At 41.9% G+C, this 24,088-nt stretch overlaps 1 protein-coding gene across 3 annotated transcripts in view; it reads right to left on the reverse strand.

Moving 5' to 3' along the window:
- Positions 1-392: 392 nt before the first annotated feature.
- The window catches only part of tab2 (TGF-beta activated kinase 1 (MAP3K7) binding protein 2), a 35,023-nt gene continuing 11,327 nt past the window's right edge, over positions 393-24,088 (reverse strand). Inside the window, exons 4-8 of one of the 3 annotated variants that reach the window (XM_079475172.1) lie at positions 14,054-14,214; positions 5,439-5,532; positions 2,448-2,546; positions 2,118-2,231; positions 393-2,011 (exon numbers count right to left, since the gene is read on the reverse strand). In XM_079475172.1, coding sequence (XP_079331298.1) covers positions 1,875-2,011; positions 2,118-2,231; positions 2,448-2,546; positions 5,439-5,532; positions 14,054-14,214 — 605 coding nt within the window. In that variant the 3' untranslated portion in view covers positions 393-1,874. The remainder of the gene's footprint in view (positions 2,012-2,117; positions 2,232-2,447; positions 2,547-5,438; positions 5,533-14,053; positions 14,215-24,088) is intronic. The other 2 variants (XM_079475173.1, XM_079475174.1) reach the window with 2 other exon arrangements.

Below are 24,088 nucleotides of genomic sequence, written 5' to 3' on the forward strand. Positions count from 1 at the left end.
AGCGGTTTCCCAGACAGGGATTAATACTAGTGCTACACTAAATAAAACAGTCAGGTTAAAGATGTCCAAACTGAAAACAACTTGCACTAACATATCTTAAATACATCAGCGCCATCGTGTTGTCTCGAAATGTGCACAAGTAATGTTTGTTTGTAAAAATGACTAATGTCCTTATTGAACAAAGGCCTAGTCCTGGATTAAGATTAACCCTGTCCGGGAAACCGCCCCAAAGTGTTTAAATTTTGTGCTGGTACCAGTATTTACACAGTAAGTATATGGTATGTATACGTGAAACAGGACTGCAAAACGAAGCGCTAGCAACATGTTAATGACCCCAAAAATCCCAAATTCATAGAGACAGAACCTTTACAGGATTTAAAAGTGTAATGCTTCGTTTCAAAGGAGATTGTATTTTTATTTTTACAAATAACTTATCTATTACAAAGACAGTTTGCCTGGTAAGGTTAAATCACAAACATCATTGGATATCAAAGATTTTTCTCATAATTTGCATTTATTATCTAAAACACAACATGCCAAATTGATTGTTCCTTTGCTGTTTTTTCCCCAAGTTAATAAAACATCATCCTTGTTTTATCCCAGCACAAAGTAAATGTTCCCTGTGACCAGGGCTTTACAGAATCCAGCAATTGGAAACGTACATTTATTTGTATTATAAATATACATTATTGTTGGCCTTTTTAATGCATTATCCATGCATTATGACTCTCAAAAATAGACGACAAATCCCTTTTCTAAAATCTGGCTAAATCAATGAACGAATAAGTTTCATTAATGTGAAAGATTTTTAAGGACCTTTTTAAGGATTTCTGTACGATCTGCAGCTGAGACGTGCACTGCGATCTGTAACAGAGAACCACAAAACACAGAAGGCACTTTGTGAAGGATTTCAGCTACACCCAGAAACACTGTGATCTCATCTATAAAGGCCAGCGGTGTGAATTGTTTGAAAAGGCCTTGGGAGACTAGTCAACGTTCAGGAGGTCACCGTAAGACAAACCTTGCAAAAACGCACATTATATTGCAAATGATCAGGTAAAGAAACATTTCTTTTCTGGCATTTCTCAGATTAAATTTACATTCCAGTTGTCACATAGGAAAGCATTCTATTGTCTGAGTGTTAAAGTTCTTGGACCGTTCCGAGGTCAGGTACCTTATTGTTGCTGCGTCTGCAGCTCGTACGCTGGATGGAGTGCTTGACAACGAGCATCGAGGTCTTTTTGCCATTGAATATGTGTGAGCATCCCTTTAAAGTTCTCACAAAACACCTTAAAAGCACATGGTTTGAAACAAAACACAGTAACACATAGAAATAAATGAAGTCTATGAAGCTATACTTACAGAATTACATGTGACATTTTGAGAAACAAAATAGGCACTGAAAAGCTCATTCTAAAACTATGTACAGTAAATTCTGTGGCAGAGACTCTCCTCCGTAAACTGTACATCTAAAGCATGCATGTTTTTTTTCCATTTTCATTTTGGGTTTCAATTACCAAACAAAAGTTAACAACTGAGTTTAGCAGATTCCACATCATGATCAGCATCCATTAAGGAAGTTCTTGAGTTTTCTCCTTTTGGTGGCTGCACGCTCAGGCACGCTGGCATCCATGCACTCATGTCAATAACATTATTACTGCAGTACTGAACCTCTTTACTGAGCAAGAGGCTGAAATCTCTTCGGATCTCTCGTGAGAAACACACATAGAGCTGTAAACATCGTCCAGTCTTCAGTGGACTTCACCACACAAATGGACAAACACCAACACTGCGAGGGGGAAAAAACACCCGTTCGAAGCGCTGGCCATCAGGGCATCTCTCTGTACATCACGTGTACACTGCGTGTGTGTGGCTCAAAAATGGCGTGGAAATTCACACTCTTCACAGCGGTTGAGGGCGGGATGGTTGAGGAAGGTACAGGCAGTACAGCTCCACTGAACTCCGTCATCATCCTCAGGCTCTGGCATGACCCTCGTGTTCCTACTGCTCTCTGAAACGCATCAGACACAAAAAACTCATTAGCGAAGCTCGTGCAGAAAAGAGTGAGAGAAGAGAGAGGGGAAAAGCAAGAGAACCGGAGAGAAAGACAGACCCACCCATGGGTGTGGCAACAGCAGGCGGTACAGGAGGTAAAGAGGGGTCTCTCTTTAACTTGGAGCTGACATTTATTTTGCGTCCTCTCCTGTCTAGAGAGCCGGTGTGATCTGCACCTGGCGAGCATGATGGACAGATTGGATTAAAAGCAGAAAACCGAGAAAGATCACTTCACACAGAGGTGTCATCGAAAAGAAAATGCTTAATAAAGATCTAGACATTCACAGAAAACGAAAGACTGAAAAAAGCAGACAAATGAACGGAAACACAATCACGATGTAAGGATGCAGTGAAAGTGTAAAAGACGCACGCAAGGTTTCTTTGAAACTCACCTGATTTTGTATGACTTTTGATTGGTTTAGGAGGTACAGGACCCAAGAATCCCAGATTGTCATAAAAATTGTGAATAGCAACGGGATTAAAATCTGGTCCTGAAACAAAAATAAAAACAAAAGCAGCTGTTAAAAATCCAAAGCTACAAACAAGATGTGCTGACTTGAGCAGTGAAGAATATGATCTAGTTCAACCCTTCACAGTGCTGAAGAGGACGTCATTCATCCCTCAAATCAATCACATGAAAAACGAATTGAACAAAACCCATTTAAATATACATGTACAGTATGTAAATCATTTTAAGCAACAGCACAAATGGAGTGTGGAATCTAGAATAAGATGTACTGTACACATAAAAATACATCAAATACACAATATGCGTGGAAAATATACACAATAAATTAGGGCGGCAAATTCTTTTAATTCAATCTATGAAAGACTAATGCAAGGGAGGTTGCAGTTATTTACTAGTAAATTAAAAGAATGAATCATCAAATCAAAAAAGAATTCAGTCTATTATTTAAACATTTTCATATAAAAAATGAACTTGCTATTGGGTTCAACTATGGCTATATATCCCAATAGAAGGAGATCAATCTTGACGAACTACATCAGAAATGGAATTTGAGGACAATAAGTGTTGGGCGGTTCTTTGCCTCAACATTGTGTATAAAATCAGTCTGTTTCTCGAATGTGATTGGCTGAGACCCAAGCAACAATCCACCAGTAAGATCACTGTTTGTATCACTCAGCCAGTCAGAGTAATAAAACAACCCATTTGGCAGTGTCTCTTCATTTCATTATGTCTTTGTTCCCATGCACGCCCCGCCTTGTTGTTTCTCGCTAATTACGTCACTGAAGCAGCACAGCGCTAAAAATGCAATATCGCTCTTGCAGTGGTGTGATATGGCTCTATATCAGCTTGGGTGTGATTGTCTCCTTTATATCTGTGATTAGTCCAGAGGCACGAGTAGAGTGATATTGCATTATTTGAATGTTTACATAACAAATCAAGATTGGTAAATATTTTCTCTTTAATATGACATCAGCAGCAGGTTTATTGGCTAGGGTCACATGTAGCTGTCAATAAAAGCTTGCCATACTCTGGTCATCTCATTTTTAACAACTGAATGCTTAACGCTGTTTTTTGTGAGTCTTACTGATGGGGTATTCCATTTATATCTATTTATTTTTAGAGAAACAGGGACAGCGTACAATAAACATTAACCTAGTGCCAGGTTTTAGCTCCAGAGCAACGTTGTTAAGTTAGCATACATAATACATACATGAATAGTGAAATTTACATTGACCAAATAAATAACATTGTAAAAACCTTTCATGTTCTTAGATCTACTCTTATAGACCTCAGAATACACACTTACACACACACACACACACACATATATCTGGTCACATGTGGGAACAAATTTGATTTGACAAAAGTCAATTCTTTGCCTGGCGTGTGAACGTGTAAGAGTTTATGCTTCTGAGCGGCCACACAAGTTTCCAAATGCTGTCCTGCGTTTAAGGATCCTGCATTGACCTCGCACTGTAGATCTAGTTGCTCGAGCGGTTGTTTCAGAGCCCAAAGATATCAATTATTTTAATGGAGGAGCAGCGGTGCCATGGACGATCTTATACTTCAAACACAGATTTGTGTGAATTATCAGATTTTTTATTTTACAAGAATATGACAGTGATGGAATCGTCTGCCTTTCTTATCATGAATCTTTAGAGAGCTTTTATATAATGACTCAAGTGGCCTAAGGACAGTTTTAGTAACCTGTGACCAACTTGTCATACAATAACGTAAATGTGAAACAATCCTTGCATTTAGATTGTACAAACTTTTTTATGCACCTTTTAAAACCTATATTTGCTTCCAATATGACACCTAAATATTTGACCTGTTCTGGATTTGAAATGATTTGTCCATCGATCAAGATCTTAGGACAATGTTTTATTTTTTAACGATTTGTAAAAAACATCGAAACAGTCTTATCTAGATTTAAGGTGAGCCATGAGTTTTTCAGCAACAAAGAAACTTTCTTCATCTCTTTGGTCAGTTTTTCAGCGACTTCTTCCGCAGTTTTACCATGTGATGGTGATGTTGTTGTTATTTATTTTAGTCACCATCCACATAGCAAGTGTGGACAGCATGAGGGCAAAAAAAGGCGTTTGAAGGAAGTTATTAATATTTTGTGATTAGAACACATTTGCCTCTGAAAAAAATGTTGCTCTCTACATGCTGGCAACACTGTGACACTTTAGAAAAGTAAGATGTTAGAAGCCTCTGCAACACTCCGTAACTGTGAGACAACATCAGACTACTTTTGTTAATCCTTGATTCCATAGCAACTCATATCTGTGCATTGCTGTTATATAACCACAAAATAAACATTTAATAATGAATACGGTTCTATAACGTTATAATCAACACCAGCCTGTGTAAAAGTTAAAGAGTAACAATGCAGCGTTATATTATTTAGATTTATTATAGAAACGTGCAGACTAATACCAGGGTATTGTAAAATGAAATTACACTTTCAAAAACAAAACATAAGTACAGGTATATGGTTTAATTAAGAATAATAATATCATACTGGCAGCTCTGGACAGCTTAAAAAACATACGTCATGTAAATATAGCATCATAAAGTATTTGACCTTTTTAATTTCCCAATGTTACCAAAACAACACATTCTTGTTATGATTACGTTATTCAGTTATTTTTGTGACAGAAATTAAAAGCAATTCTCAGATTTTCTTCCGATGAATCAGAGCAGACTCTTCTCTGACAGACAGGCCAGATTTTCGCGCTTGTGTACAGTGACGGTTAAATGTCGTTTGCTGGGCAATGGCCCCGAAGGCAGGTTTAAAGATAACTTTGTGACAACGTCACCACACAACGTGTGCTTAAAAGGTTGTCTACATTGTGACAACATTGTGTGTTTGTTGGGATGAATGAAGAGTGAGGACAGCATGACGTACCTTGTGTTTGAAGGAGATCAATCTCTTTGGTTAAACAATCGATATCAATCTGCAGTAATCTGTTTTTACATCTCAACTGCTGCATTTCCTCAATCTGTAACAAGAACACACTGATAGAGAGTTCTGCATGACATTACATACATTATTTTCTTCAGACTTCACATCATAAAACCTTTCCACCCATCTTCAGCAGGCACGTATTCTTATATGATGCTGCACAAACAAAAGGCACCAATCGCCAGTGGCAATGACAAATTGTCAATCTGTGTGGGTTTAATCCTCAACCTTTAATTACATTTTATTTCCATAGTTTACCTCATTTCAAAGCAGCAAAACAGCAAACACAATCAACAAACAGACAATAAATATAGAAAACAAAAGACATCAGTGGTGCTCAACTGCTATGCTTCTTAAGCGTGAGAGAGAGGGAGTGAGCGAGCGAAAGAGTCTGAAACTGCGTTTACATGGACACATCGGATTGAATCAGATTGTGCAATCTGAATGTAGTGTTTACATGAAAGGTAAATAAAGTGATTGAGTGATGTGCGTGTTTACATGACAAGCTTCAAATCCGATATACTCTGCTGACATACGCACACTGCACAAGTGTTCACTTAAATACAAGGTTTTAAAGCACATATTTTATTTTACAAACCGCACGAAAAAAATCTAGAGTTTATAAAGGCAGAGTGATGTCTCGTGCCAATGAAGCAAGGTCGTTAAAGCAATTTACCACGGTAAAAACAGTTAATCCTTCCAAAGCACATGTAAGAAACGATAAATAAAATAAATGTTTGGTAAACTACAACGAATATAATTTACATTTTATTATTAGATATTTTAGCCTACGTTAGTCCATCTGGAAATGTATCGCGCTTTAAAAAAGGAACTGAGACATTGCGGTTAAAAACGCACTACATGAAAACATGAATATGTTAATTTAGAGATGACAAGCATATGGAAATTTGTATCGCTTTGTAAGATTGATGTGTTTTTGTTTGTTTAACAACAGCTGCTCGTTCTGTGCGTCATGCGCCCTTACGTCTGTAAGACCCAGCATGGACTTTGCACATGCGCAAAACTTCCTACTTCGGTTTTTAATCTGATCAAGTGTTTACATGTCCTATCAAGTGGATTACAAACGGCATAACCCACCCCTTACAATGCCACTGAGGCATTTTAATTCTGATTGACATGTTTATATGGAGTGTATTCTTTCAGATTAGACTTTTAATCGGATTACATTGGACCATGTCAAAGGAGTGAGTGAGAATTTATTTTCCCTACTATGAGAGTCTATAGGGGATGAGATCTGTTTGGTTACTGACATTCTACCTAATATCTTCCTTTGTGTTTAGCAGAACAAAGATATTTATACAGGTTTGGTGAGTTAAATGATGACGGAATATTTTGTGGGTGAACGTTCCCTTTAATATAATATACAATATTATGCATTTAATTCACAAAAAAATTTATGTACCATACACAACAGTTGAGCGATCTGCTGTGACGTCATAATCAAGTTGAATTTAGGGATATACAGGTGCTGGTCATATAATAAGAATATAATCAAAAAGTTGATTTATTTCACATTCAAAAAGTGAAACTTGTATATTATATTCATTCATTACACACAGACTGATATATTGCAAATGTTTATTTCTTTTAATTGTGATGATTATAACTGACGACTAAGGAAAATCCCAAATTCAGTATCTCAGAAAATTCGAATATTACTTAAGACCAATACACAGAAAATATTTGGCCAACTGAAAAGTACGAGCATGAAAAGTATGAGCATGTACAGCACTCAATACTTAGTTGGGGCTCCTTTTGGCTGAATTACTGCTGCAATGCGGCGTGGTATGGAGTCGATCAGTCTGTGGCACTGCTCAGGTGTTATGAGAGCCCAGGTTGCTCTGAGAGTGGCTTTCAGCTCTTCTGCATTGTTGGGTCTGGTATATCGCATCTTCCTCTTCACAATACCCCATAGATTTTCCAATTAAGAACAGGGATACCATGGTCCTTAAACCAGGGACTAGTTGCTTTGGCACTGTGTACAGGTGACCTTGGGACGCTGATTTCCAAAGGAAATGCAAAATTGACTTTCATCAGAGAACAGCAGTCCAGTCCTTTTTGTCTTTAGCCAAGGCGAGACGCTTCTGACGCTGTCTGTTGTTCAAGAGTGGCTTGACACAAAGAATGCGACAGCTGAAACCCATGTCTTGCATATGTCTGTGCGTACTGGTTCTTTAAGCACTGACTCCAGCTGCAGTCCACTCTTTGTGAATCTCCCCCACATTTTTGAATGGGTTTTGTTTCACAATCCTCTCCAGGGTGTGGTTATCCCTACTGCTTGTACACTTTTTTCTACCACATATTTTCCTTCCCTTCACCTCTCTATTTATGTGCTTGGACACAGAGCTCTGTGAACAGCCAGCCTCTTTTGCAATGACCTTTTGTGTCTTGCCCTTCTTGTGAAATGTGTCAATGGTCGTCTTTTGGACAACTGTCAAGTCAGCAGTCTTCCCCATGATTGTGTAGCCTACAGACTGAGAGACCATTAAAAGGCCTTTGCAGATGTTATGAGTTCATTAGCTGATAAAAGTGTGGCACCAGGTGTCTTCAATATTTAACCTTTTCACAATATTCAAATTTTCTGAGATACTGAATTTGAGATTTTCCTTAGTTGTCAGTTATAATCATCAAAATGAAAAGAAATAAACATTTGAAATATATCAGTCTGTGTGTAATGAATGAATATAATATACACGTTTCACTTTTTGAATGGAATTAGTTAAATAAATACATTTTTTGATAATATTCTAATTATATGACCAGGATCTGTAGAGCAGCTTGAAGTGTATATATGAAGTAGACTCCCTCAGTCAAAATTGAGGGATCAAGGGTCTGTCCATATAATAGACACGTGATTGGCAAAGAACAAAAAAGGAACATAGGCCACAGCCCTGACCACGCCCTCTCATATTAGCCCCACCCTCCACACGTCGATACATTTTTTACTGGTTTGACTAACAGTAAAATGACAATTAAACATGGAAAATGGTTTCTAATGTTCATATCCTGATGTCCTGAAACAAATATTTCATAATTTGCCACACAATATAAAGACCATTATAATTACCTGAGAATATTACGTTTTATCAGTACATTTTTAATAGTCCCATAAATAACAACATTTAAACAAATAGGATGATATTTGCAAAACAGTTCTGATGCTCACGTAATTAAAAAAATGGAACTTTACAGCACTTTTTTTACATTAATTTCACAAATTATTTGTACACATTAAAATAGAACACTGTGAGCTCATGAGATAGATGGTGCCGTTAACTCGTTCATTCATTCATTCATCACAGAGAGAGAGGGAGTGAGAGAGTAAGCATGTGAGTGAGTGAGTGAGTACGCATGTGAGAAAGTGAGCTTGTGAGTGAGTGTGAGAGTGAGCATGTGAGTGTGAGCATGTGAGTGTGAGCATGTGAGTGTGAGAGTAAGAGTGAGAATGTGAGTGAGTGAGAATGTGAGTGAGTGAGAGAGAATGTGAGTGAATGTGAGCGTGTGAGTGAGTATGCATGTGAGAAAGTGAGCATGTGAGTGAGTGAGCATGTGAGTGAGTGAGCATGTGAGTGAGTGAGCATGTGAGAAAGTGAGCATGTGAGTGAGTGAGCATGTATGTGAGAAAGTGAGCATGTGAGTGTGAGAGTGAGCATGTGAGTGTGAGAGTAAGAGTGAGAATGTGAGTGAGAATGCGAGTGAGAATGTGAGTGAGTGTGAGAGTGAGCATGTGAGTGTGAGAGTAAGAGTGAGAATGTGAGTGAGTGTGAGAGTGAGCATGTGAGTGTGAGAGTAAGAGTGAGAATGTGAGTGAGAATGTGAGTGAATGTGAGTCAGAATGTGAGTGAATGTGAGTCAGAATGTGAGTGAGAATGTGAGTGAATGTGAGTGAGAATGTGAGTGAATGTGAGTGAATGTGAGCATGTGAGCATGTGAGTGAGTGTGAGCATGTGAGTAATAGTGAGAGTGTGAGTGAGCATGTGAGTAAGAGTGAGCGTGAGCATGTGAGAGAGCGTGAGTGAGCGTGAGCATGTGAGAGAGTGTGAGCGAGTGTGAGCATGTGAGTGTGAGAGTGAGCATGTGAGTGTGAGAGTAAGAGTGAGAATGTGAGTGAGAATGTGAGTGAGAATGCGAGTGAGAATGTGAGTGAGTGTGAGAGTGAGCATGTGAGTGTGAGAGTAAGAGTGAGAATGTGAGTGAGAATGTGAGTGAATGTGAGTCAGAATGTGAGTGAATGTGAGTCAGAATGTGAGTGAGAATGTGAGTGAATGTGAGTGAATGTGAGTGAATGTGAGCATGTGAGTGAGTGTGAGCATGTGAGTAATAGTGAGAGTGTGAGTGAGCATGTGAGTAAGAGTGAGCGTGAGCATGTGAGAGAGCGTGAGAGAGCGTGAGCGAGTGTGAGCATGTGAGAGAGCGTGAGCGAGTGTGAGCCTGTGAGTGAGCGTGAGCATGTGAGAGAGCGTGAGCATGTGAGAGAGCGTGAGCATGTGAGAGAGCGTGAGCATGTGAGAGAGCGTGAGCATGTGAGAGAGCGTGAGCATGTGAGAGAGCGTGAGCATGTGAGAGAGCGTGAGCATGTGAGAGAGCGTGAGCATGTGAGAGAGCGTGAGCGAGTGTGAGCATGTGAGAGAGCGTGAGCATGTGAGAGAGCGTGAGCATGTGAGAGAGCGTGAGCATGTGAGTGAGTGAGTGAGCGTGAGCATGTGAGTGAGTGAGCGTGAGCGTGTGAGTGAGTGAGCGTGAGCATGTGAGCGAGTGAGCGTGAGCATGTGAGCGAGTGAGCGTGAGCATGTGAGCGAGCGAGCGTGAGCATGTGAGAGAGCGTGAGCATGTGAGAGAGCGTGAGCTTGTGAGAGAGCGTGAGTGAGTGTGAGCATGCGAGTGAGCGTGAGCATGTGAGAGAGCGTGAGGATGTGAGTGAGCGTGAGCATGTGAGTGAGCGTGAGCATGTGAGAGAGCGTGAGCATGTGAGAGAGCGTGAGCATGTGAGAGAGCGTGAGCATGTGAGAGAGCGTGAGCATGTGAGTGAGCGTGAGCATGTGAGCGAGTGAGCGTGAGCATGTGAGCGTGAGCATGTGAGCGAGTGAGCGTGAGCATGTGAGCGTGAGCATGTGAGCGTGAGCATGTGAGCGAGTGAGCGTGAGCATGTGAGCGTGAGCATGTGAGCGTGAGCATGTGAGCGAGTGTGAGCATGTGTAAGTGAGTGTGAGCGAGTGCAAGTGAGTGTGAGCGAGCGAGTGTAAGTGAGTGTGAGTGAGCGAGTGTAAGTGAGTGTGAGCGAGCGAGTGTAAGTGAGTGTAAGTGAGTGTGAGCGAGTGTAAGTGAGTGTGAGCGAGTGCAAGTGAGTGTGAGTGAGCGAGTGTAAGTGAGTGTGAGCGAGCGAGTGTAAGTGAGTGTGAGCGAGTGTAAGTGAGTGTGAGTGAGCGTAAGTGAGTGTGAGTGAGCGTAAGTGAGTGTGAGTGAGCGTAAGTGAGTGTGAGTGAGCGAGCGAGTGTAAGTGAGTGTGAGTGAGCGAGTGTAAGTGAGTGTAAGTGAGTGTGAGTGAGCGTGAGCATGTGAGTGAGCGTGAGCGTGAGCATGTGAGTGAGCGTGAGCATGTGAGTGAGCGAGCGAGCGTGAGCATGTGAGTGAGTGAGTGAGCGAGCGTGAGCATGTGAGTGTGAGCATGTGAGCGTGTGAGCATGTGAGCGAGTGAGCGTGAGCATGTGAGTGAGCGTGAGCATGTGAGTGAGCGTGAGCATGTGAGTGAGCGTGAGCATGTGAGCGAGTGAGCGAGCGTGAGCATGTGAGCGTGAGCATGTGAGTGAGTGAGCGAGCGTGAGCATGTGAGCGTGAGCATGTGAGCGAGTGAGCGTGAGCATGTGAGCGAGTGAGCGTTAGCATGTGAGTGAGAGTGAGCGAGTGTAAGTGAGTGTGAGTGAGCGAGTGTAAGTGAGTGTGAGTGAGCGAGTGTAAGTGAGTGTGAGTGAGCGAGTGTAAGTGAGTGTGAGTGAGCGAGTGTAAGTGAGTGTGAGTGAGCGAGTGTAAGTGAGTGTGAGTGAGCGAGTGTAAGTGAGTGTGAGTGAGCGAGTGTAAGTGAGTATGAGTGAGCGAGTGTGAGTGAGCGAGTGTAAGTGAGTGTGAGTGAGCATGTGAGTGTGAGAGTAAGAGTGAGAATGTGAGTGAGCATGTGAGTGAGTGTGAGTGAGTGTCAGTGAGTGTGAGTGAGTGTAAGTGAGTGAGCGAGTGTAAGTGAGTGTGAGTGAGCGAGTGTAAGTGAGCGAGTGTAAGTGAGTGTGAGTGAGCGAGTGTAAGTGAGTGTGAGTGAGCGTGAGCATGTGAGTGAGCGTGAGCATGTGAGTGAGCGTGAGCATGTGAGCGAGTGTGAGTGAGCGAGTGTGAGTGAGCGAGTGTGAGAGTGTGAGCGAGTGTGAACGAGTGTGAGTGAGCGAGTGTGAGTGAGTGTGAGTGAGCGAGTGTGAGTGAGCGAGTGTGAGTGAGTGTGAGTGAGCGAGTGTGAGTGAGTGTGAGTGAGCGAGTGTGAGTGTGCGTGAGCATGTGAGCGAGTGAGCGTGAGCATGTGAGTGAGTGTGAGTGAGCGAGTGTGAGTGAGCGAGTGTAAGTGAGTGTGAGTGAGCGAGTGTAAGTGAGTGAGCGTGAGCGTGTGAGTGAGCGTGAGCGTGTGAGTGAGTGAGCGTGAGCATGTGAGTGAGCGTGAGCATGTGAGTGAGTGAGCGAGTGAGCGTGAGCATGTGAGCGAGTGAGCGTGAGCATGTGAGCGAGTGAGCGTGAGCATGTGAGCGAGTGAGCGTGAGCATGTGAGCGAGTGAGTCAGTGAGCGTGTGAGTGAGTGTGAGTGTTAGTGAGCATGTGAGTGAGTGTGAGTGAGCGAGTGTGAGTGAGCGAGTGTAAGTGAGTGTGAGTGAGCGAGTTTAAGTGAGTGTGAGTGAGTGAGCGTGAGCATGTGAGTGAGTGAGTGAGTGAGTGAGCGTGAGCGTGAGCATGTGAGTGAGTGAGTGTGAGCATGTGAGTGAGTGAGCGAGCGTGAGCATGTGAGCATGTGAGTGAGTGAGTGAGTGAGTGAGCGTGAGCATGTGAGTGAGTGAGCGTGAGCATGTGAGTGAGTGAGCGTGAGCGAGTGAGCGCGAGCGTGTGAGCGAGTGAGCATGTGAGTGAGTGAGTGAGCGTGAGCATGTGAGTGAGTGAGCGTGAGCATGTGAGTGAGTGAGCGTGAGCATGTGAGTGAGTGAGCGTGAGCATGTGAGCGAGTGAGCGTGAGCATGTGAGCGAGTGAGCGTGAGCATGTGAGCGAGTGAGCGTGAGCATGTGAGCGAGTGAGCGTGAGCATGTGAGCGAGTGAGCGTGAGCATGTGAGTGAGCGTGAGCATGTGAGTGAGCGTGAGCATGTGAGTGAGCGAGTGAGCGTGAGCATGTGAGTGAGTGAGCGTGAGCATGTGAGTGAGTGAGCGTGAGCATGTGAGTGAGTGAGCGTGAGCATGTGAGTGAGTGAGCGTGAGCATGTGAGTGAGTGAGTGTGAGCATGTGAGTGAGTGAGCGTGAGCATGTGAGTGAGTGAGCGTGAGCATGTGAGTGAGTGAGCGTGAGCATGTGAGTGAGTGAGCGTGAGCATGTGAGTGAGTGAGCGTGAGCATGTGAGTGAGTGAGCGTGAGCATGTGAGTGAGCGTGAGCATGTGAGTGAGCGAGTGAGCGTGAGCATGTGAGTGAGTGAGCGTGAGCATGTGAGTGAGTGAGCGTGAGCATGTGAGTGAGTGAGCATGTGAGTGAGTGAGCGTGAGCATGTGAGTGAGTGAGTGTGAGCATGTGAGTGAGTGAGCGTGAGCATGTGAGTGAGTGAGCGTGAGCATGTGAGTGAGTGAGCGTGAGCATGTGAGCATGTGAGTGAGTGAGTGTGAGCATGTGAGCATGTGAGTGAGTGAGTGTGAGCATGTGAGTGAGTGAGCGTGAGCATGTGAGCATGTGAGTGAGTGAGCGTGAGCATGTGAGTGAGTGAGAGCATGTGAGTGAGTGAGAGCATGTGAGTGAGTGAGCGTGAGCATGTGAGTGAGTGAGCGTGAGCATGTGAGCGAGTGAGCATGTGAGTGAGTGAGTGAGCGTGAGCATGTGAGTGAGCGTGAGCATGTGAGTGAGTGAGTGAGCGTGAGCATGTGAGTGAGTGAGCGTGAGCATGTGAGTGAGTGAGTGAGTGAGTGAGTGAGTGAGTGAGTGAGCGAGCGAGCGAGCGAGCGAGCGAGCGAGCGAGCGAGTGAGTGAGTGAGCGTGAGCATGTGAGTGAGTGAGCGTGAGCATGTGAGTGAGTGAGTGTGAGCATGTGAGTGAGTGAGTGAGTGAGCGTGAGCATGTGAGCGTGAGCATGTGAGTGAGTGAGCGTGAGAGTGAGCGTGAGCATGTGAGCGAGTGAGCGTGAGCATGTGAGCGAGTGAGTGAGCGTGAGCATGTGAGCGAGTGAGTGAGCGTGAGCATGTGAGTGAGTGAGTGAGCGTGAGCATGTGAGCGAGTGAGCGTGAGCATGTGAGCGAGCGGCACTCCAGTAACTTACAGATGGTATCTGACAGATGGAGTTGGAGCGCTGCAATCGTCTCCTTGTGAGGTCGTTCTCCATCTCATTGACTTCCTCTTTCAGTTTCTCCAGCTTTCTCTTCTTCAGCTCTAGTTCATGCCATAATCGCTCCATACGTGCCCTCTGATGACCTAGCAAAGCTGTAAACATACATATATGTACCATAAATACTGAGCCAACAGATCCCTTCATGATCAATCAATCATAATAATCATATACTCAGTTCAGAGACACACACACCTACAAGAGAGCCGTACTGCCATCATAAGTTCAAGATTTTACACGGTGTCATTACCATGTTACCAGCTAAATCAACAACAACACACACCGGAGCACAGATAGGACTTCAGTGTTTCAGTGATACAACACAGACAGTTACATAACGGCATCACTGCAACTTCACTGTACAGCACACTGAATGACAGCCCCTGATGCTCCAGTATCTGCACTAGGACAGAGCCTAGTTTTTATTACATTCTGAATGCTGAAGTCAGTTTTTGTACATCGCATTAGATTCTGGAAAATACACCGATAATATGTCCAGGCTGGGAACATTTCATTTTCTGAATGAGACGTTCATTGTGCGCGTCTTAAATGCTAGCCTGAGAATCCTCGTTTTTCCTAAAGCGATCCAAATCTAGCACTAAACTAGTAGTATACATCATTATTATGATGAAGCATTGTTCCTGTCTTTTGTTCACACAGGCCCGTTTCCATCACCCCATCTAGCAATTTTATAGCAATTTTGGGGGATCAATGCTCTCTGTGAGACATGGTTATTGTGATGGCAAACCTTTGTGTTTTATCTTCACATTTTAGGCATATACACATTAACTTGGAATTCTTAAGCCCTGCATACACACATACATATGTTGTTTTATGAGTATATGTACATAAAATATAAGTCAAACACACTCAAAGCATCAGTAGGATTTAATGATCTAATGTTGCCAAAACATATATCATTATTCAGGAATGTTTAAAATAGTTTGGCTGATCCGTCAGAAAAGCCCTATACAAACACGAAAACCCAAATCAAAGGCACAACACTATCAAATGAAACACTTTTCTTGGCAGCTTCCTGTGGAAAGACTTTTACAGCAAACATATAAAACATATAGCACATGCCTACTAGAACGACCAGCTGCTTCTCATATCAACTGAACGCTGTTCTGACATTTTCCAAAAGAACTCTGCATGTGTTTTAGAGCATTTCAAAAGACGTAAACAACAATGGTTCAAAACCACTTCTAGTTTCAGCGTTTAACACAGACATTAGAATAAAATACAACAAACAGATCATTTAGAATTTAATCGAGAGATGTTAAACAAAACATCCTCATGTAAAAATTTAATTAAGTCTTATGTCTCCTGGGAGGTGCTTATTGTTTACATTAGGGCTACAACGACACGTACGTGAAATGCGTTGACGCGTCACATGATTTACGTTATTTGGAGTAATGGCAGATTCTGCTCCCGGGCATAGTGCAAATGACAAGATAACATGATCGTGGTCTGGTTTTATTTCATATGTTTAAGTGTGGGAAAACTTCAAACAGAGTTTGAACAAAACGGTGATTTGTTCACTCTGTAACAAAATAATGGCATTCCACGGCAGCACGACTGCGATGCAAGAGCACCTCAAGAGATAACATCCTGTGACTCTCCGACGAGCCTTTGTTACGGTCAGTGACTCAAAATAGACGTCACCCTAGAGCTGAAGCTATCGGCTAGCACATATGGTAATAATATGGTGGCGCTAGGACACAATGTTTCACTGCTATCAACTGCCCCTTATACTTTCCCAATAGGATTTTGGAACTGCCAATCTGCTGTGAACAAAGCTGATTTCATTACAGCTTTTGTTAAACATTCTGGTCTTTCCATCGTAGCAATTACAGAAACAAGGATCAAACCAGAGGACTCTGCCAATCCCGTTGCCCTCTCCCATAACCGCACTTTCTCCCACAGCCCTCGCATCACAGGAACCGGTCTACTTATCCCCAAAGACTGGAAATTCAATCAGCTAACACCCATGTGTGACAACAGCTCCTTCGAGTTTCATGCTGTTACTATCACCCACCCTGTTAAAAGTCATTTCAGGTTGACTTCATCAACCTGACCGCATCATTTCTCCTCGAGCAGGTTTCCACATCAGCAACCCACAAGTCTGGAAACCATCTAGATCTGATCTTCACAAGGTACTGCTCCACTCATCACTCTCAGGTCACCCCGCTGCACACGTCTGATCACTTCTTCGTCACCCTCGACCTCACTGCTCCGGACATTGCAGATGTCTTACCGATGGTCACTTTCCGGCGCAACCTGCAGTCTCTCCCTCCCTCCTGTTTTTCCTCTGCTGTCTTCTCTGCACTCCCCCCCTCTGAGGAGCTCTCTCTTTTGAATACAGACAATGCCAGAGACACTCTGTGTTCTACGCTTGAATCCTGCCTGGACAACCTATGCCCTCTTTCATCTGGACCAGCCCGTGCATCCCCATCGGCTCCCTGGATATCGGATGTACTGCGTGAGCATCGCTCCAGCCTCCGGTCAGCTAAGAGAAAAAGGCGCAAGTCAAAAGACCCTGCTGACCTCTCTCTCTACCAATCTCTTCTCTCTACTTTCTCTGTTGATGTCACCTCTGCAAAAACAGATTACTACCACTCGAGGATCTGCAACTCTCCAGACTCTCGAACGCTCTTTAAAACCTTCTCTGCTCTCCTCTGTCTGCCTGCTCCCGCACCTTCATTGGAGTTAACAGCTAAACAGCGTTCTTCGTAAAGAAAACTACCGCCATCAGCAGCCAGTTTTCTACGCCACCACCTGTCGAACCCGCCCACATCCCTGACACGTGTGTGCTCCCCGCCTTTTCTCCTCTGTCTGAAGCTGATGTTTCCAAGGTCATTGGTTCCAACCACCCTACCACCTGCCCACTGGATCCCATCTTCTCCAGGCCATCTCTCCAACGGTTGTGCCTGCTCTGACCCACATCATAAACTCTTCGCTCACCACTGGGACATTTCCCACAGCGTTCAAAGAGGCCCGCATCACACCGCTTCTGAAGAAACCCTACACTGCTAGAAAACTACAGGCCTGTCTCCCTTCTTCCCTTCATCGCCAAAGCCCTGGAGCGAGTTGTGTTCAACCAGCTCTCCTCCTTTCTCATGCGAAACAACCTCCTGGACAGCAATCAGTCTGGTTTCAAGACCGGTCATTCCACAGAGACTGCACTGTTCTCAGTCATCGAAGCCCTGAGACTGGCAAAAGCATCATCCATGTCATCTGTGCTCATCCTACTGGATCAGTCTGCTGCTTTTGACACTGTGAATCATCACATACTCCTGGCTTCTCTCAGTGCTTTGGGTGTCTCTGGAATGGCGTTGCAATGGTTTGAGTCCTACCTCTCGGGTAGGTCATTCAGAGTATCCTGGAGAGATGAGGTCTCTGCGTCCCAACAGCTCAACACGGGGGTGCCACAGGGCTCAGTGCTTGGACCGCTACTCTTCTCTATTTACATGACATCCCTCGGCTCGGTCATTCAGAAGCATGGCTTCTCCTATCACTGCTATGCCGACGACACACAACTCTACCTGTCATTTCAACCGGACGATCTGACGGTCCCTGCTCGCATCGCGGCATGTCTGAGTGACATCTCGCTTTGGATGAATGGTCATCACCTGCAGCTAAACCTTGCAAAAACGGAACTGCTTGTGATACCAGCCAACCCAAAGAGTCACCACAACTTTGCCAGATGATCCAGAATGCGGCGGCAAGAGTGGTCTTCAATGAACCGAAGAGAGCACATGTAACTCCGCTCTTCATCAGGTTACACTGGCTCCCTGTTGATAAAGTTCAAAGCTATGCTCCTGGCCTACAAGACCACCACCGGGTCTGCACCATCGTATCTCCACTCACTAATGCAGATCTATGTTCCTGCCAGATCACTGCGGTCTGCAAAGGAACAATGACTAGTGGTACCATCCCAAAAAGGAAAAAAGTCACTCTCCCATACCTTCTCTGGATTTGTTCCACATTGGTGGAATGATCTACCTGCTGCTACAAGATCAGCAGACTCTGTTGCCATCTTTAAAAAACGCATCTCTTCCGTCAACACGTCGCTGATTGATTTATCCTAATTCTTTTCCCTTTCCTTCTTAAAAAAATAAAATAATAATACTAACCTCACTATTCTTAGCTTTTTATACTGTGCTAGGCTTTCATGGACTAGTTTGATGCACTTATGTATTTTGTTGCCTATGTTGTTATAATTGCTTTTTTGCACTGCATTAGGCAGTGTTTTTTTTGGACTTTGCTCCTTTAATATACATGTTGCCTTTCAGGCTGTTTTGCACTGTTAGGCAGTATCTATGTTTGAATAAACTGAATTAAATTGAAGTATGTTTTTAGTAAATGATTTAATAAAACTTTAAAATACTAACGGTAGAAGCTGTACTCATTATTTTACTGGAAAGTCTACAAAATAATGAATATGGTAAAACAACAACAAGCTCGAGATTAATCGGAAAAGTAATCGTTAGATTAGTCGACTAATCGAAAAATAATCTACTGATCAATCGACAATAAAAATAATCGTTAGTTGCAGCTTTAGTTTACATCAAGAAAAATGTTTGATAAACTTTTTTTAAACACACTCAATTACGCTCAACTATTGGTAAAAAGTTAACGATGCAATGCATTGCCATTTGCATCGTGATGCATCATTTCTAACATATTACATCAGCTACAGCCACAACCTAGGATCCCGAGGGCACCAGAGGTCGTCAGTCCAAGCTCCGGATCTGGCCTGAGGCGCATCCAGTTCAGCCAGACACTCGTGATGATGGGCAATCCACCTGATGACAACTACAGCCACAACCTACAGTCATCCAAAGCCAGAATAATAATGGACAGGCCTAAATATCTCTTTTTTTCTATCCACACAAGCTCTTTCTTCTTTTCACTTAAAATCCCAGCTCAATATTTCCATCGAATTTTACAGTTTACAGTAATTATTCTCTCTGTAGTTGCAGTAGTACTATTTTAATATCGCAAGGTTTTTTTTCCTCCACTCTTACATAAATATATATTTACTGTGGAGTTTTGGTTCCTTGCCATTGTTTCTGGTTTACTCACTGGGAGACTGCTCACCTTCTATATAATATAAATAACACACATGCACGTTAACAAACTTTAACAAATATTTTCTTTATGCACATTTTTTTATTATAGCAAATTGTTCTGGTATATTGTAATTTTAGGTTCACAGTCCTGATAACAATATTTCAACTTATATTATACCTAAATTACGGATATTAATGATTAATCGACGATCAATTATTTGTCGATTACAGTTTACTCTATAGTCAGAAAATATTCTGCTTCGCATGTTTTTCGTCTTTAAAGCACACTTTAGGTCTTTAGCCGGCATAGTTGAAATCCTGTCTGGCTAGCGAGCTTCTGCTCATGTTTATGCATGAGGTCCGTATGCAGAGGGCAGGCGATCTGGTCGCAAAGGTTGCAGAGCCCTGGCCTAGTAGTATGGCCTTATAAACTAACGGTACTGTTTAGTTGTTTACGGTTGACAAAATGTTAACATACTCTACTACTTGACAGTCGCTTTGGATAAAAGCGTCTGCCAAATGAATAAAGATGAACATTGAAAGATGTTATAGTTTTGAATGTTAGTGTTCATGCTTATTCCACAGTTACTTAAAACTTAAATTAAAAGTATCAATTTAGGCACCGTTTAAGCAACGGTTCAGTTTTAAAAGTAACGATTTGGCACCGGTATCGGAAAAAAACAAAAGATACCTAATCGAAATCGTATTGCACTGCATCGTAATAGGTGTGATATATTTATATGTAATAGGTGATTATTTCAGTCTAAATGTGTGTACCCCACCAAGCTACTGTTATATGCATGAGCCATGCTGGTTGGTCGAGATTGGTGGTGTCGCAACAATCTTAAGAGACTTTCTTACTGTAACTCAGAGAACAGAGCATAAATTAAAAAAATTTGAAGTGCTTGCGTTAAACATAATTGTTCCAAACAAAAGCGACAATGTCACTGATCTTATAACATGTACACTGCAGAAATCAGCTGTTTAATTCGTTACCGACAGGTTAGACCAATTAACTCAGCTACTAAAGATAGTTTCGATTGCCAGATCTGACTCCTTTAATAACCATACCAATAAATAGAGAATAGGGATGCTCCGATCCGATATTCGTATCGGGTATCGGCGTCGATACGTAATAAAATTCTAGATTGGGTATCGGTGCAATTTGTCACCGATACCCGATCTGACATAAAATTTGTGCTAGACGATGTAAAAGTTCATGGAGACACCGGCGCTTAAACTCTCTCGTGGGCGGCTGTGCATTGCGCAACGTGCGACATCATACGCTAGCAACGTGCCGCAGTACGACACGCCGATGCGTAAATATTTATCTCTACCTTGAACTGTACCGAAAAGTCTGCAAACACATATCCGAAAAAATTAAAGATGTCAATGCGGTGAGTTTTACAACAGATATCTGGAGCTGCGACGTGTCCCCCGTGTCGCTTTTAAGTTTAACCGCACACTGGTTGGATGAGAATTTTGTGCCACAAAATGCCACGTTAAATGCAACAAACATGTGCAGTTTTACTAAGCTAGGGAAGCTAGCGTTTTATTCATCTGTTTCTGTGTTGGATGTTGCATTTTATTTTCTCTAAACTTTAGTTTAGTTAAGTGGACTTTGCTTTAGTGACTAAAGCATTAAAAAGATCTGATTCATGTTATTTTAAATATATCTAAAGCAGTAAAGCTATTACTTTTTTTGCTCAATTTCAGCTGCTTTATTGCGAATTGATTTTTAAATTATTTTTGCACTTTCTTAGAAATTATTAAGAGATTTTGTTTCCATTTATTTATACCCGTTTATCAAGCTAGTGAAGCTGTTGTTTTATTCAGCTGCTTAATTTGCAACTTAATTTTGAATGTCTTTTGTCCAAAGATAGTGAAAAGTTTTGTTTTATTTTTCATTTGTTTTGCACCGGTGCTGGTTTAATAAACTATTTACTAAATTTTTGAATCATTAGTTTGTTATTTTGTTTTACGGGGTCAGGAAATTTATGTTAAGTCGAGCCTGATGTCTTGTACTGCAATGCACATAGTTTATTAAGTAATTGTGCACTTTACATTTTTTACCTTAGTATCGGATCGGTACTCGGTATCGGCCAATACTGAATCTCAGGTATCGGAATCGGTATCGGAAGCAAAAAAGGTGGATCGGAGCATCCCTAAAGAATCGCTCGATGACATGACCAGCAAATTGGGCACTTTTTTCGGTAATACATTAGAAGCTATCGCACCTATGAAGTCAAAAAAGATTAATGAGAAAAACATAGCACCATGATACAATAGCACCACCCGCGCATCCTTAGAGGTCTAAGAGAGTGCAAACTGTTATGAAAAGGCACTAAAAGCAGCAAAGGCTGAGCACCTTCGTAACCTCATAGAAACCAACAAAAACAATCCAAGGTTTTTATTTAGCACATTTGCTAAATTAACAAATAAACAGACACCACCTGACCTGGTTATTCTGCCGCACCTTGGTAGCAATGAATTCATGAATTTGTTTACAGAGAAAATCGAAAACATTCGTGACAAAATAGCAAAAACTCAACCTCCAAGTCTGTCCTATTAATTAGTACCAATCATCACCCCAAAAGAAAGGCTACAGTGGTTTTCACCTATAAATAGGAAGATTTAATTAAACTTATTACATCATCTAAACCTAAAACTTGCTTATCAGACCCCATACCAACTAAATTATTATAATAATTACTACCCGATGCAATTGAGCCCATTTATAACATTATCAACTCGTCAATTAATCTAGTCCATGTCCCAGGACACTTTAAGATGGCCGACATTAAGCCTCTTATCAAGGAACCAAACTTGGACCCAACGAACTAGGAAACTATAGACGCAATTCTAAAATACTAGAAAAAGTAGTGTCCACTCAGTTATACTCCTCCTTACAAAATAATGACATACACGAAAAATTTCAGTAAGGCTTTAGACAGTATCATAGTACTGAAACTGCACTCGTTAAAAATACAAATGACCTGCCTATAGCATCAGATAAAGGCAACATCTCACTCCTAGACCTGCTTGACCTTAGTGCTGCATTTGATACCGTAGAGCATAACATACTTCTAGATCGCTTAAACAATTATACCGGTATTCAGGGACAGGCACTACAATGGTTCAGATATTACTTATCAGAAAGACATCAATTTGTCCATTTAAATGGGGAATCATCAAATCTAACGCAAGTAAATAATGGATTACCTCAGGGATCAGTTTTAGGACCTTTGCTATTCTCCATATACATGCTGCCCATTGGAAACATTATTAAAAAACATGGAATTAACTTCCACTGCTATGCAGATGATACCCAGTTATATTTCTCATCAAGACCAGATGATTCATCCCAGCTATTCAAATTAGCAAAGTGCATCACAGATATAAAACATTGGATTACTTTTTTTCCTTTTAAATTCTAATAAAACTGAAATACTACTTATCGGACCAAAGATACGTGAGCAGAACATTTCAGATTATAACCTGCAAGTTAAAGGCTCCACTGTTACGCCAACAAATACTGTAATACAGTAAACGATCTAGGCGTTATATTAGACAGCAACCTGTCATTTCAAAATCACATCTCAAATGTCACAAAAACAGCCTTTTTCCACCTAAGAAATGTTGCCAAATGATGAAATATTCTATGTGTTTTGAAGCAGAGAAGCTTATTCATGCATTTATGACCTCAAGACTCGACTACTGTAATGCTCTACTTAGTGTTTGTCCTGCATCATCAATAAACAAACTACAGTTAGTTCAGAACGCAGCTTCCAGAGTTCTAACCAGGTCCAGAAAATACCATCACATAACCCCAATGTTATCAACCCTTCACTGGCTTCACATTAAGTATCGTATTGACTTTAAGGTTCTTTAAGGGCATGTTCTCATATGCCATGTTAGGTTCGATTAAACTCTGGTGCGATTGCTCTCTTGATCCGGCTTATTTGTGTAGTGTGAACGTTGCCACCCAAACCCTGGTGCGTACCAAACAAGTGGATCGAGACCACTAAATAGATGGGTCTCGGTCCACTTTCAAATGAACTCTGGTGCGGTTCGATTGTAATACAAATGCAACACGGACCAAAGGCATCGGACCGAACCAAAAACAGGATGTGATGTCACCAGATGCGACCCTAATAATCACATGATTGTAGAGCGAAAAGAGAGGTGTGTGCAAAACAAAATGAGCCGAGTGTTCAAAATATTTAGCAATAGAAAATGGAAACACAGGATTAACAGGAGTGTGGAACAGTGCTGTTTAAAAGTGAAAAAGTTGCATCAACAGTACACAAAGTGTGCGATGCTCGGTGTCAAAGCGGGAGCTCTGGTGAAGAAAAGGACACGATTTTATTTTATGAGGATATAGATCAGATTCTTGGCACACATCCGACTTAAAACCCTGCAAATATCATCCAGTCATCTGAAGAATCCACAGACACCAACAGTACAGTTTTTTTTTATTGACGTTAGATGTTTTGGCTTTGTTTACATTTTGGGACTTTTTTAGAAAACAAAATGATTCTATCTACAAAGTTAAATGAAACTTTGAAGCTCTGCATTTCAAAACTGTTCATAACACATATAAACCGTTATCATTCCAAGGTGCTGATTTGTTTTTATCTGCACAAACATAAAAGCATCATCCTTCATCACTGCTAACGTTACATTATTTCAGAACAACCGTAAACACATGAAAATCACAAAAACTTAACTTTTATCAGACATGCAATTCTGTTTATGCATTAAATTATATAGATTTGAAAGACAGAATGTTTAACAGAGCATTTCTTGTTCTTCTAATCATAGCAGTAAGGTTGCCTGTTAAATGGTACATTAACCGTTAGCTTTCCTGTAACTCTGTGGTAAGAGCGTGTAT

Source organism: Barbatula barbatula (genome assembly GCF_947034865.1).
Source record: "Barbatula barbatula genome assembly, chromosome: 15".
NCBI lineage: Eukaryota > Metazoa > Chordata > Actinopteri > Cypriniformes > Nemacheilidae > Barbatula > Barbatula barbatula.